Here is a 15,242-nt window from a genome sequence, read left to right on the forward strand (position 1 = left end):
CATGTCCAGCTAATTTCTTTTTTACTTTTTGTAGAGTTTGAGTCTCGCTCTGTTGCCCAGGCTGGTCTTGAACTCCTGGCCTCAAGTGATCCACCACCTTGGCCTCCCAAAGTGCTGGGATTACAGGTGTGTGCCATTGTGACTGGCTGTAGGCTTGTTTTATGAGTCTGGGAGTAAAATACTTCTTAAAATTGTCCAATTACAAGGAGAGTTTGTTTTAATGTTTTTGTGCAGTTTAGCTTAGGTGGAATAAACTTCATGGAAACATTAAACCTTTTCCATGGGTCAGACATCCATTGTACTAAGGTTCATGAACCCTTTCATTTCCCCTTCACAAGTTAATCAACAAGGGACTGCCCCTTTGAGGGAAATCTACAAAGGTAGGAGACTGAACTTTGGAGATGTCAGATTAGGCCAGGTGAAAAGCAGATATTCTAAGCTCCTAAAATAATGTGGGAACAGACCAAGAGCAATTTTGGACATGGTGTGTTTGGGTGTATTGGATGCTTTTCTTTTAAGAAGGAAGGTTGATGTGTTGAAGTCATGGAAAGCAAGATTGTCCAGAAAAGGAAGATGGTTAAAAGTCTTGAATTTGAGAACGGAACATTTCTATTTGTTGTGTTTGTTGATAAGAAGGCCTTAAGCAGGGAATCGTGTGCTGATAATATTGTTTTAGAAAGATATGTTGAATTCTGTTTGGGATGTGCTGACTAATACTTAGGTGGAGAAGTTTTGTGGATGGGAACATGACTGAGGTTAAAGACACAGGAGGAAATACAGGCCAAAAGCATTTGCGAGCACTGTGGGGAAAACAAGCATAGGATGGAAGATCAGAGCTGAAAAGTGCACACAGGGAGAAGGGAGCTCCATGAAGTACAGAGTCATGGGCAGAGTTTGAGTGGAGGTAGCCAGTAATCTGGTCTAGAAATCGGGTAATTAGCCAGCTTGGGGGGGAGAAAATCGAGATAAATATAAAGTACTCCTTTAGAGATTTTGGCAATTGAAGTAGAAAAATAACATGATTGAAAAAAGTTAGGATTTAAACAATTCTGCATATATTTGTATATATGTAAGAACAGATAGTATGGGAAAGGAGGGAGCAGAATGTGTGAATAAAGATTTTGTTCTGCGGGGTATTATTCAAATTCTTTTAAAAGTATTCTTAGTTTTTGAGATAGGGTCGCTGTCACCCAGGCTGGAGTGCAGTGGCGTGATCATAGCTTACTGCAGCCTGAAACTCCTGGGCCCAAACGATCCTTCTATTTCAGCCTCCTGAGCACCTGAGATCAAATGCTTTTTTTAACTTACTTTTAAGTTGTTAACATCAATAGATGCTTCCTACATAAAACCATAAACCTGGAAATTAGGGGAAGCACCAGATCTCTCCAGAGATAATAACTAAAATTAATTGAAATTAACATTTCAATATGAGTTCTTCTGGTCTTTTTCTGTCCTTATTTCAGCATAATTGAAATTCTTTCTATTCCTTTGTGTATTCCATTTTTCATTTCAAAGTTTTTCAATACAGGATAAATTATGCTATATTGGTATTTCTGTGGCCTCTTAATATTTCATGGACTTGAGTTAACTGTTTTGCTATTTTTGCACATGCAGATTTTGTGTTTGTTTTTGTGGTTGCAAGGTTGGAATAGGTATCCTCATGCCTAAATTTGTGCTTCCATCTTAGACTAGTTTCTTCTAATACAATTCTAGAAGTCGAGTTTCCGGAATAAACTATGAACAGTTAAGGTTCTTGACCCCTGCTGCCAAACTGTTTCAAAGGTTCCTCGTAAGAGGCGATTTAAAAGATGGCTTGGCTGGGTGTGGTGTCTCATACTGGTAATCCCAGCACTTTGGGAGGCTGAGGTGGGCAGATCACTTGATGTCAGAAGTTTGAGACCATCCTGGCCAACATGGTGAAAACCCTGTCTCTCCTAAAAACACAAAGAAATTAACTGGGCGTGGTAGTGTACATCTGTAATCCCAGCTACCCAGGAGACTGAGGCATGAGAATCACTTGAACCCGGGAGGCAGAGATTACAGTGAGCAGAGATTGCCCCACTATAGTGCTGCCTGAGTGACAGAGTGAGACTCTATCTTCAAAAAAATAAAAGAAGATAAGTTAAATAAAGAAGTAAATAAATTAATGATAGTCTATTTCTTACTAGTTGTGACTTTGTAAAGCTTTTAAATCTGCTTTACCCAGAGTCTAGCTTTTAAAGAAAATACAGGATATAAAAGGTAGGAGCCTCTTGAATGGAATGTGGGGCTTTTTCTCTCTCCCCATAGAATAGATATATTGTGTTTCTTGTTCCCCATTGAGTCAAGAATAATTGAACTTTTGGCATAAGAAACTGCTGAAGAAATATCAGTTGAATAACCTAATATTTCTCTTCTTTTTGCAGGATATAGAAGACTTAGATCACTATGAGATGAAAGAAGAGCCTATGAGTGGGAAACAGTTGGAGGATGAAGGAACTGAAAAAGAAAATTGGGCAATATTAGAGAAAATTAGGAAGACTGAAAGGTACGACCATTTAAATGTGGAAGCGTGTATCAATATCTGGAGCCTGGACTTTTTGGTTAAGTAATTATAGTTAATACCAGGCAATTCATGAACATGCCAATCTCAGCTGCTCTCCTCCTCCATTCCTGAGTTAGTGGTGGATTCAGTCATATGGTTATTGGTTTTGAGACAGGGTCTTGCTCTGTCACCTGGGCTAGAATGTGGTGGCACAATCATAGTTCACTGTAACTAGCCTTTATCTCCCAGGCTACAGCAGTCCTCCTGCCTCAGCCTCCCAAGTGTCTCAGACTATAGGCATATGCCACCACACCAAGCTAATTTTTTTTATTTTTAGTGAAGATGGAGTCTCACTGTGTTGACCATGCTGGTCTTGAACACCTGAGTTCAAGCAGTCCTGCTACCTTGCCCTGACCAAGTGCTGGGATTATAGACATGAGCCACCATGTGTACTAGCCACACTCATATGCTTTGTTGCCCAAGGTTATCTTTCTCATCTATGAATAGCCACTTTTTATCCTGTTCATCTGCTCTTCACATCCTGGAACCACCTGCTGATCCCTGTATATGCCCCGTTCCAGCTGTCTATGCTGTTTTCTCTGCTGACCTTCCTTCTGTGGCATCTGTACATTCAAATTCATTCTCTCCTACAAAGCACAGCTCCAATTATTTCTCCTTCATGAAGCTGACTTTGATCCATCCTGCTCTGACCAGACCAAAAGTAATGTTTCTCTTTTGACTTTACATCTCTTTATGAGAAGCAGCAGGATGGGAAAGGAACACTGAGTTTGGTGACAAACACACCTTGTATGGTTTCACTTTGCTCAACTCTAAAATATGGATAGACAGTACATATCTTTTGAATAGTTGCTATGAAAAATGAATTCAAATGATACAGGTATACACATAAAATGCTTAGACAGTGTAGGGAAACATCAGATGTTTGTCTGACCACTTACTGCTTCCTGTCTTGTATTAGAGCTATTTACTGACTCCGCAATATCTGAGGACCAGTTACTTTGTCTTGGGTACAGGTTCTCCAAAACAGGGAATGAATTGTTAGCCAAGTAGATGCCAAATGTTGAAATCAGATAGCTAACTCTCCCTCCTTCAATCTTATTTGCATATTAATTTAATAGGCAGTTTTTCATACAGCAAAGAAATTTAGTTAATCCCCCATATCTTGATTATTTACAAAACTAAGATTGTAGCATTTGAATTAATGTCACTGTACTTTCTGTGTCTTGTAATCAATTCCAGTTTGAGTTATCTTCAAAAGAAGTATAAATTATTGAACACTTTTGCATGACCGATACTATGCTAAATACTTTATAGATCTTTTCATTTAGTCATCATAGCCACTGTGTGAAATAGGTACGCTTGATATTTTAGAGATAGGAAAAACTTCTCATATTTTATAGAAATGAAATGAGTTCATGGTTACATAGTTAGGAAGTAATATTTTTATCAACTTGATTTTTTTGCCCTTCAAAGTCTAGTGCAGTCTTTAAAACCTTTAGTTTCTCATGACCAAAAAGTAGTTCCATTTCTGTTTAGTCTTAGGATAAGATATTGATGTGTTTTCATCATTACAGAAGTCCCTGCACTGAAAAACTGAAACCAGTTGCATGTAGGCACACATGGTTCTCAGTGTCTAATGTGTGAACTAGACCATCTGTGTAATATTCTTACTTGTAGTCTTATGAATGGAAGCCTATTTTAGTTAATAATGTCACCTTGAGTGTCTTCTAGTATTTTCAAAAATTGCTGGGGTTTGAAATAGACTCATACTGAATTCTAGGCTATCATGGAGTCCATGGTGGTATGAACATGTTGACTAGAGGTTTTTAGGTGATAAGAAAAAGGAAATGAACCACTTGTGTCTAGTTTTATATTCTCTTGAAACTTCATAATGCTTCATTTAATTGTACTTTTTTTTTTTCACTTCTTAGATTGTTGAGTAGTGATCAATTTTTATTGTAATCTTTTTCTTTTTTCTTTTCTTTTTTTTTTCTTTTGAGATGGAGCCTTGCTCTGTGGCCCAGGCCAGGGTGCAGTGGCACCATCTCAGCTCACTACCACCTCCACCTTGCAGGTTCAACTGATTATCTTGCCTCAGCTTCCTGAGCATCTGGAACTACAGGCACGTGCAACCACACCTGACCGACTTTTGTAATTTTTTAGTAGAGATGTGGTTTCATCCTGATGGCCAGGTTGATTTCAAACTCTTGGCCTCAAGTGATCTACCTGCCTCAGCCTCCCAAAGTGCTGGGATTACAGGTGTGAGCCACCGTGCCTGGCTACTGTAATCTTTTAGAGCAGGTTGAAATACCTCAAATCTTTACGTTAGTTGATTCAGTCAACCCTGGTAAACAGCGGCCTTTCTGTTTCAGCCTGCAGTGTCTGGGTCAGTGCAAGCTTCAGATAGACTTATGAAGGAGCTCAGGGACATATAGAGATCACAGAGTTATAAGACAGGTAAGGATCTCTAAATCCCTGCTCTTATTGTTCTTTTGTTCTTTTCTGTTGTCCAATTATAAATGTCATTTCTTAAAACTGGGCAGAAATGGAAATGTTTACTAGCTTTATTTTGTGAAACTCGAATGCAATCAAGTTCCAAAAGATGTAGGGGGTAAGATAGGATGAGTATGCTCTTGGTTTTATAGGCCTGTTGGAATTCTTTTTGTCATCTTCCTGATAGAGTGAACATTTACATGATTTTTATCTTGTGGCAAAAAGCTTGAGCAATATTGCTTGATGAGTAAATAAGAGTAATACATTTCATTCTACAGAGAATGATTACCAAGTTGATTTTTGTGATTTTCCCCCCAGTTTTGAAAGCAACATAATCAACTCTTATTGTGGAGGTAGTTATGTTATTACTTTCAAAATATATAGGTGGAGTACACCTGTAGTCCCAGCTACCAGGGGTGGTGGGAGGCTGAGGCAGGAAGATCTTTTGAGCGTGGAGAAGTCAAGGCTGCAATGAGCTGTGATTGCACCATCATATTCCAGCCTGGGTGACAGAGTGAGACACCCTGCCTCATAAAGCAAAACTAAGGGGGAGTGAGGGGTGGGATACATATTGGATATGTGTATATAGGACAGTTGTAGAAACATGCTGATTTTTTAGTGATTTAACTTTTGATGGTTCCGTCCATGGCAAATTTTCCTCCTTGAACAGCTTGGCTAGTAATACAAGTTTAGGAAAGCATATTAAACTTTTTTTGAATTCTTGAGAAAATTATATACATGTGACTGTTTTCCTTTAGAATGACTGAAAACTCTGAACCCCCTTATTAGATTAGATTTAGGCTATTATGATCTCTTTGGGACTTTTATTCTACAGGAGCTGGAAGCTATAGTTGCCTCCATTTTTCCCGGGGATATAGAGCAGCTTGAGATCTCCTCTTTCTGGAACCTACCCTAGGTGCTCTATTTTAGCTTTCAGATTGGTTCATTTTTGAGTTAGTACAAATAATAATAATAATCTTTCTGTTTGAATTGTTTTTTTGTTTTGTACATCTCAAGGTTGAACCTGATAGTCCTTTGCACAGTGATCTTCAGATCTTAAAAGAAAAACAAGGAATAGGAGACATTTTGCTTATCTTTTAAGGTAAGAAAATTGTTATGAGACTCTATATCCTTCTAATGGGCGTGTATATTTGTACAAGTGTTTTGGAAAACAGTTTGGTAAAGTGGAAGATACTCATACCCTATGGTTCAGGAATCTTGTGGATATATACTCCACAAGAAATGAGTACATAGGTGCCAGGAGACACAGGAATGTTCAGAGCAGCATCATTTATAATAGCCCCAAACAGAGAAGAACCCAAATGTTCATTCCAATAAACTGGATGATTGTGGTATTCATAAAATGGCTTGCAGCTATGTGGGATGAGATGGGCAGATCTTGAACACTATGTTGAGCAAAAGAGACCAGACCCTCAAAACTTATTTTGTACAATTTCCTCTATACAGAGTTCAAAAATAGGCAAAAGTAATGTTGGTTAGAGCATACATTCTTAGTGGAGGCAATGTCGCCTGCAGTGGAGTGAAAATCGGTCCTTAGAGTGAAAGAAAGTCTTACCTATTGTAATGGTCTGCTGCCCTCCAAGGAGCCATAGAACATAAATGAAAAGAAAACTGAGAAACACTTATTTATGGATTCATAGTTGGGCAGTAAAACTATCAAGAAAAAAGAGGTGATTACACACAGGGTAGGGTAAGGAGTCCATCTAGGTGGGAGGTAGAGAGGTGTGAACTGAAAGGTACATCTGTGGGCTTCTTGGATACTGACTGTAATATATTTCTGGACCAGGGTTGGTGGTTACATGGACAAATAATTTAGAATAACTTGTTAAGGTATACTTTAAGGTATATTTTGTGTACTTTTCTGAACATGTCATATTTCATAAAGTGTTTTTAAAATACTAAAAATAATTGCTTTTTATTTGGGAATAAATGGATTTAACCATACCGCTAGCCCGGCATGTTTCTGTTTCCCTCACTGGGTCCTGGAGTTTGCGCCACTGAACAAGGAGCCCCAGAGTGTCTGAGCATGTCCAGCTGGGCTGTTGGGGACCTCCCAGGCCTGTTACCTGTATGCTGCCTGGTGACGCCTAGGGGATTCCACGGCACCTATGGGGCACAGTCCGGTCCTGACGGCCAACAGGCTCAGAAGCCTCATCTAGCGGTGGCTGGGAAGGCAGGATGCCAGCACCCAAGGGCACTGACTTCCATGCACATGAGGCGTCTTCCTTTCGGCCACCCTGCCTCCCTCGCCTGTCTGCACCTAGTGGCTTATTCTGTCTGTCCCTCCAGAGTGCGGACGCCGCTCACGTTCCCTCCAGGCTGAGTTCATGGCCCTGCCCCCTAGTGGCCAGAACCGGCTTCACCGGATGAGAGCCGCTAAGCTCCAGGGGCTTTCCAGGAAAAGTGTCCCTTGGAAAGGATCTGGCCTCTTCACTGCTCCCAATACCCTAGTAATGGCTTGGCCTTTCCCCTCCGCTCAACTCTACAGACAACACAGCCAGGAGAGGACACATTCCCTGTCATCCAGAAATGGGTTTGCTTGTCAGCCAAGGGACAGCAGGACTGTCAGGCCACATGGCAACCCCCATTCTTGGCAGGGGGTGGGAGGGATGGCAGGGCTGGTTGTCCACAGGCCAGGCATGACAGGGAGGCCCACTGGATGTGGCGCACTTTGGAGGGGGGATGTCGGGGGACAGATATGGGTCTCAGTAAATAGATCTGCTCTTTTACAATTTCTGCACCAATTTGCCATACTTGGAGATGACACATAGCAGCTTATTTTTTACTTTTTCAAGAAAGGATATCATGGAAAGAAATCGAGCTGCCTTTCTATGAATAGAACTCAATTGCCTTCCAGCCGTAGGCTGCATGCTTCAAAATGTTTATCAGAAATAAGAAATGGGTTGAGCAGCACCATCCATAGCCTTACACTGAGCGTTCCCACCATGACCTCTACCATGTAGGAAGTGCCTTGGTTAATTATGAAACCAGTGAAAATGAGATGAAAAGTCCTATTCCCATGCAGACCAGTTGGGTTATGCAGAGACGCAGTCACCAGGACACAGCCCTAACCACAATGTGCCCTCTGGAAAACGTGTGTCTCTGTTCACATGGAAATGACACAAGTCTAGTTCTTGTCCAAAAGTCATGCAGCAAAACAAAAATGTCTGCAAAACTGGGAAGAACTTTTTACCATGACTTTGATTTTGAGGGTGTTCTTTAGCAGAGGCTGTTGATGAAGGAAGAATTCTATCAACCAGAACCACTGAGCAGGAATGAATCTATAACCCCCTTTTTTAAGGCCAGAAAGGACCTTAAGTTCCTTCTATTTCCAGAGCAGGGAACTAAAGCCCAGAGATGACAAAAGATTTAGCCTCTTTAAAGGCTCCATCCAGCCCCTCCATGAAAAGGAAATGGGCCAACGTTGGCTTCAGTATTCTAAACTTTTGGAAAGTGGTAAAAATGAAGGACATTGAACAAAAATACTAGGGTTTTTTTCCATCTTGTTCAGTGAGTGTCAACATACTACATGTTTTTCATAGTGGTTAATTTTTATGATAAAAAGATATTATCATTGTATAAAATTTGGGAAATTCAAAAACCTATGGAGAAGAACATTTAAATTATCCATAACCCCACAATTTATTCATTTGCTTATTCAAGCAACCAATAAAAGTGCATGCCTTACCAAGAGCAGGGCGTGTTCCAATACTGACTATCCAGAAATGATAGCCTTGAATTGATTCCCTTCCAACTCTTTTCTCAATGCACCACTACTAATAATTTAAAAATCAGGTTATTTAGTTTTGGAATCTCCTTTTCACTTAACATATCACAAACTTTTTCCCAGGTTATCAAATAATATTCCAAGCTATGATTTTAACAGCTGCATCACATCATATCAGTTTACATTATTAAACCATTCTACTTGAGACATAAGAGATGATCAATTTTTCAACATTATAAATAATGTTGCATGTAATATTCTTTGGTCACACACCTGATTATCTTTGGAAAACTTCCCTAGAATTCAGATTGTTAGATCAAAAGTCTTAAATATTTTTAAGGTTCTAAATACACAATGCTCAACTGCTTTCTTGAAAGAGTGTAATAGTTTTACTTCTACCAGCTACAAGAGTGTCTTTCATTCACACAGCAAGGCCTGCCTCTCAAAACAATGGGTTTAAAAAAAATCATTGTCACTGAGTCAAAATGGTTTTTCTTTTAATTTGTATTTTTTACTTGACACCGTAAATCAAATTTTAAAAATTTTGTTTCATCATAAATTACCTATGCATGCTTTTTGCCATTTTCCTATGGAATTGTTAATATTTCTTTCTTTTCTTTTTTTTTTTTTTTTTTTTTTTTGAGACGGAGTCTCGCTCTGTCACCCAGGCTGGAGTGCAGTGGCCGGATCTCAGCTCACTGCAAGCTCTGCCTCCCGGGTTAAACGCCATTCTCCTGCCTCAGCCTCCCGAGTAGCCGGGACTACAGGCGCCCGCCACCGAGCCCAGCTGGTTTTTTGTATTTTTTAGTAGAGACGGGGTTTCACCGTGTTAGCCAGGATGGTCTTGATCTTGTGACCTCGTGATCCGCCCGTCTCGGCCTCCCAAAGTGCTGGGATTACAAGCTTGAGTCACCGCGCCTGGCCTCTTTCTTTTCTTTTTCTTTTTCTTTTTTTTTTTTTTTTTTTGAGACGAAGTCTTGCTGTGTTGCCCAGGCTGGAATTCTATGGCACGATCGTGGCTCACCGCAACCTCTGCCTCCCGGGTTCAAGCAATTCTCCTGTCTCAGCCTCCCGAGTAGCTGGGATTACATGCATGTGCCACCATACCTGGCTAATTTTGTATTTTTAGTAGAGACAGGGTTTCCCCATGTTGATCAGGCTGGTCTCAAACTCCTGATCTCAGGCGATCCACCAGCCTTGGCCTCCCAAAGTGCTGGGACTACAGACGCGAGACACCACGCCCAGCTGGAACTGTTAATATTTCTTCTTAGCATTCTAGTCTTGATATTTCTTAGTGAAGGATTTTTCTGACTGCATTGTGAGATCTAGCCTCCTGGCTGGGGCAGCAGGAGGTGGAGTGGAGAAACAGCGGGAGTCAGAGCCAGGCTTGTTCTCTTAGTCCTTCCACAATCACCAAGGTGTGACCTGGGCCAACTCTTTTGGTATCTCTGGGCTTCAGTTCCCTTCTCTGTAAATAGAAGGGTCTTAAGGTCACTTCCAGTCCTATAAAAGGGAGTTTCAAAGCTTCTTTCACTGTCATAATTGTGATCAGCTTTGAAGGAGGTAGTGCTAGTGGGTAAACATCAAATTGTAAGCTTGCTTCCCCAGTTCTAACCTACTAGTACCACCTACACTGAGAAAATCACTTCGACACTCTTAGTTTCTTGATCTGTAAATGGAAAACTTGTTTTACAGATTTGTTGTAAAAGTTATGTGAAATAATAAAAATCAAAGTGTATAGATTGTAATATACCACAGACAGACAGGCTGGGCATGGTGGCTCACACCTGTAATCCCAGCATTTTGGGGGGCTGAGGCAGGCAGATGACTTGAGGTCAGGAGTTCGAGACCAGCCTGGCCAATATGACGAAACCCCAGCTCTACTAAAAATACAAAAATTAGCTGGGCGTGGTGGCTCATGCCTGTAATCCCAGCTACTCCAGAGGCTGAGGTGGGAGAATCACTTGAACCCTGGAGACAGAGGTTGCAATGAGCCAAGATCACACCACTGCACCCCATCCTGGGCAACAGAGACAAACTCCATCTCAAAACAAAACAAAACAAAACAACAACAAAATATATATATATATTTATATATACATAATATACTCTGTATATATTATATACACCACAGACATACACACACACTGTGAAGTTGCATTTTTAAAGAATTTAATTTTCATAACCTTAGTGCACAAAAAAGTAAAGAAAAAATTTTTTAACTTGTTGCATGTAACCTCCCTTTCAAACTAGACTCCAGCCTCCAGTGCTCCAGAGAATGAGACAACAGAGAGAATGTAAATAGAAACAAAAGAAGCTAAATCTTAGTGTTTGAGCTTCTAAGCATGGAGCCTCAAGTGATATGCAATTTTCTGAAGCACTTCTGTACATGATTTCTCCTTGTGTGTGCTGACTTGACAGCTTAATTCACACACATAATAGGCACACACATACCTCACACACATAAACCTACCTTATATATATACCTTACATAAGTGCTTCACACCCACTATATATCTAATCCCTTTTATAGGCATTTGGCAATAAAAGCAGAAAATGTGATTCAAAAAATAGAAACCACTCTCATTTTAACTCTTTCCTTTAATTTTTGTCATTTAAAACTTATAAATTTGACAGGCTGTATTTTTAAAACAGACTATTTTTAAAACCTTTAATACTAGTCTCATATACGGTCTATTTCTATTAGTTGTAGTTTGTCAGCAAATTGCGTTTTCTACCCACAGATAAGTGTAGCACTGTTCTGACCACCAAGACATAGGTAGGGAACAGACACTACCTTAGGATCAAGAGGAGACAAGACATGTAAACATGTCATTAGCTAAGTGTGTCCATAAATCCAGTTCTGTCATTAAAGAGTCAATACAAGAGCAGGGAGATTTTTCTGGTGGGTGAGTGATGATTGCTTTTTTCTTCCCCACGCTATCCTGGCATTTTTCTCCCCTCCCTTGGTACTGGATTATAGAATGCAGGGGCAGGCCGGGAACAGTGGCTCACGCCTGTAATCCCAGCACTTCAGGAGGCCGAGGCTGGCGGATCACGAGGTCATGAGTTTGAGACCAGCCTGGCCAACATCACAAAACCCCGTCTCTACTAAAAATACAAACATTAGCCAGGCCTATATATCAGGCACCTATAATTCCAGCTACTCAGGAGGCTGAGGCAGGAGAATCTCTTGAACCCAGGAGGCGGAGGCTGCAGTGAACCGAGATCGCGCCCTTGCACTCCAGCCTGGGCGACACAGCAAGACTCCATCTCAAAAAAAAAAAAAAATGCAGGGATAGTTGTTCAGCTTATACATCATGGGCATAAACAATGGCCATTAATTTAAATGCTAGTTTAAAGTTAGCCAGAAATAGCTCTTCACAAAAGAGACCAAGTTTTTTACTCTGCAAAAAGAGAGTGGTAGCTGAGAAAATATTTCTGAAACTAAATTGACCTTACACAAAGAACACATCCAGAGTTCTAGATATATGGATGTGCTAGAGGAAAAAATACAGATGCAGCCAAACACCTCTCCTCAATCAAAGAGGCAGAGGGTGGACTATGATCTCTGTTCTATGGCTGTTTTCACTTTCTGTTCATTCTTACCCATTTGTGATGTGTTATTGTGGTTGTGGTTTCCCAGCAAACGCTCTTATGTCTGTTACATAACCTTGCTAAGCACTTTACATATATGAACTGATTTGACTCACATAATAACCTTATGGGATAAGAACTATTAGTATCATTCCCATTTTACAGATATAGAAACCAAGTCCCCGAGAGATTCCATAACTCTCCTTGGCAAGTGGGATTCAGCTCCAGGAAGTCTGGCTTCTTGGGCCTACATTCTTGACTATAAAAGTTGCACTGTCTCCTTAGCTGAAGGGTGAACTTAGGCATTTGAACAGCCAAGGGGATGTGGATAGAGTGAGAAAAGAAAGGAAAAGCTTTGAAAGTTATCCTGTTGTTTGAGAACACGAAAAGAGAAGAGAAAGAGAAGGAGAGAGCCTGGGATAGGTGTGAGAAGGCAATATAAGAAGTGCAAAGACTTGGAATCAACCCAAATGTCCATCAGTGACAGACTGGATTAAGAAAATGTGGCACATATACACCATGGAATACTATGCAGCCATAAAAAAGGATGAGTTTGTGTCCTTTGTAGGGACATGGATGCAGCTGGAAACCATCATTCTCAGCAAACTATCGCAAGAACAGAAAACCAAACACCGCATGTTCTCACTCATAGGTGGGAACTGAACAGTGAGATCACTTGGACTCAGGAAGGAGAACATCATACACCAGGGCCTATCATGGGGAGGGGGGAGGGGGGAGGGATTGCACTGGGAGTTATACCTGATGTAAATGACGAGTTGATGGGTGCTGACGAGTTGATGGGTGCAGCACGCCAACATGGCACAAGTATACATATGTAACAAACCTGCACCTTATCCACATGTACCCTAGAACTTAAAGTATAATAAATAAATAAATAAATAAATAAGATTAAAAAAAAAAAGAAGAAGTGGAAGAACAGGAAGTGGAAGACAAAAAGCAAAGAGAAATTAACCTTGGCCCTGCTAGGCTCCTTGGCGACCAAATCTAATGGCTTAGGCTGGAGGGGCTAGAAGTAGGTGTCTCTTCTTTCAAGCAGCACATTTAACTTCACCAGTTTTCCCTAGGCTCTCTCTGCAGCAACCCCCACGAGGACCTCTCTTCACAGCAATTATGAAAGTGATGGTGGGAGGAAGTACTGCTCACTTACTGAAATTAAAAAGCCACCCAAGTAAAAGCATTAACCCAGTAGTAAGATTAAATTCCTGGCCCCAAAGGGAAATTGTCAGGTGGTGTCCTTTCCCATGTGTGAAATGGAAACACTTCCCTCTCTTGGGCAAGATAACCAACCGCTGTGGGAGGTGGAAACCAGTGCAGTGTTTGGGGAAAACTTGGGTTTCTCTGATGGGTTCTGTGAAATGCTAACGTCTAACAGGGCTTGTTCAGTCTATCTGGTAATATTTTTTTCCCGTGACCTTGGATCTTAACATTGGCTCTGCTCTTAAATTACTGTGGAATGGGAATGAGAGAGTAAGCTCTTGACAGCTACAGGGAAATGCCCTTCTAAAGAACTTGGTGTCAAGAGGGAAAATGAGGTGGTCCTCCAAGAGCTAAACAACAAAATCAATACATATTATATGGAGCAGAGATGTGCAAAGTCATCATGTTGAACATAGTAATCTGATTGAGGATAATAACACAGCTAAAGGAATAATAGTCAATTTAAGGTAGGGTTTGATTCCATGAAAGAAGAAAAAGGAGAGAGAAGTAAATGCATGCATTCCGTATATAAATTGAGAGTCTGCTAAGCACTGTGCTAAGGGCATGAACAAATTCTACTCCTGCCTTTATGGGGTTCCAGAACAGGCTGACAGGGTCCATCTAAGCACATCTCAGAAGAAAAAAAATGCATCTTCGTCAAAGATATCCAGTATCCTGGCCAAGAGCAGTGCCTGCCCTTTTTGTAGTCACTGTTATTCTTTTTCCTATATTCCCATCTCAGGCTCATAGATGAGGGAACTTCCCCCCATCTGACTTGCAGACCATTTTAGGGAACATGGACGGACATATACTCTCTCTCTTTCCCTCCTTTCATTCTTCCCTCCCCAGGGTAAGAGTAGTGAATCTGACTCAAGACAGCATCACCCATGTGGCCTCACATATCAGAAGGGGGCAGTTATGGAGTTGGGGCACTGCTTGTGCATGGTACACTTTTTTGACTTCTTTGATTGGCCTGCCCAGTCTCAGGGCCCTTGCGCCCCGGCTCCTCAGTAGGCTTCCTTTTGCTTTCCTTCTGCTCCAGCTTCTCACAGTGCATCCAGGCAGGCAAGTCACTTTGGCCCTGCCCTCTCTCCAGTCTGCATGAGGTATCAAAGGCCAACACTTCGGCTCAACCCCAAGTTGAAGTCTCTAGCTCTGAGCACTGGGGTTTGGGGGACACAGCCTACCACTCTCATCTCCGGAAAGTCCCCTGGGTCTGGTCTCCTTCTCATCAAGAAACTACCTAGGTAAAAGGCAAAGATTGGTAAGCCTCACTTCAAGCCATTCTTACTGGATAACATTAAACTTTTATAGTCACCTCCCATCCCCCTTTCTACATCAACATTCACCAGGCAAACTTCTAACTGGGTTATGAGTTCGCTTGGGCTGGTCAGGCTGGCTCCAGTAGTCCAGGCTGTGTCACAGTTATTGTCATCATAGGTTAATCAGGAGGCATTCTGATTGTCCACACCTCCACTGGATGACATGACCCGTATCCAAGATACCAACTCTCAGCTTGTTGACAAACGTGTGTGTCTGAACCTGCAGAGCTAAAGAGAGTTAAAGCCACCAAGTTCATGGAATCCCATGAGCCTTGTGCTTGGACAACCTGCTTATCTTTCCCTTTAACTCCCCAAAACC

General features: G+C 41.2%; 1 protein-coding gene across 4 annotated transcripts in view; it reads left to right on the forward strand.

Annotated features, from left to right (window-relative positions):
• LOC103231197 (ubiquitin-conjugating enzyme E2 Q2-like) overlaps nucleotides 1-15,242 on the forward strand; it is a 43,617-nt gene that overhangs the window by 22,843 nt on the left and 5,532 nt on the right. For 2 of the 4 annotated variants that reach the window (XM_073012994.1, XM_073012993.1), the window contains exons 6-8: nucleotides 2,406-2,527; nucleotides 4,918-5,002; nucleotides 6,056-6,140. In XM_073012994.1, coding sequence (XP_072869095.1) covers nucleotides 2,406-2,412 — 7 coding nt within the window. In that variant the 3' untranslated portion in view covers nucleotides 2,413-2,527; nucleotides 4,918-5,002; nucleotides 6,056-6,140. Of the gene's footprint in view, nucleotides 1-2,405; nucleotides 2,528-4,917; nucleotides 5,003-6,055; nucleotides 9,367-15,242 lie in introns of those variants that run through there. The other 2 variants (XM_073012995.1, XM_007990471.3) reach the window with 2 other exon arrangements.

The sequence above is a fragment of the Chlorocebus sabaeus genome, chromosome 29 (assembly GCF_047675955.1).
Source record: "Chlorocebus sabaeus isolate Y175 chromosome 29, mChlSab1.0.hap1, whole genome shotgun sequence".
Classification (NCBI taxonomy): Eukaryota; Metazoa; Chordata; class Mammalia; order Primates; family Cercopithecidae; genus Chlorocebus; species Chlorocebus sabaeus.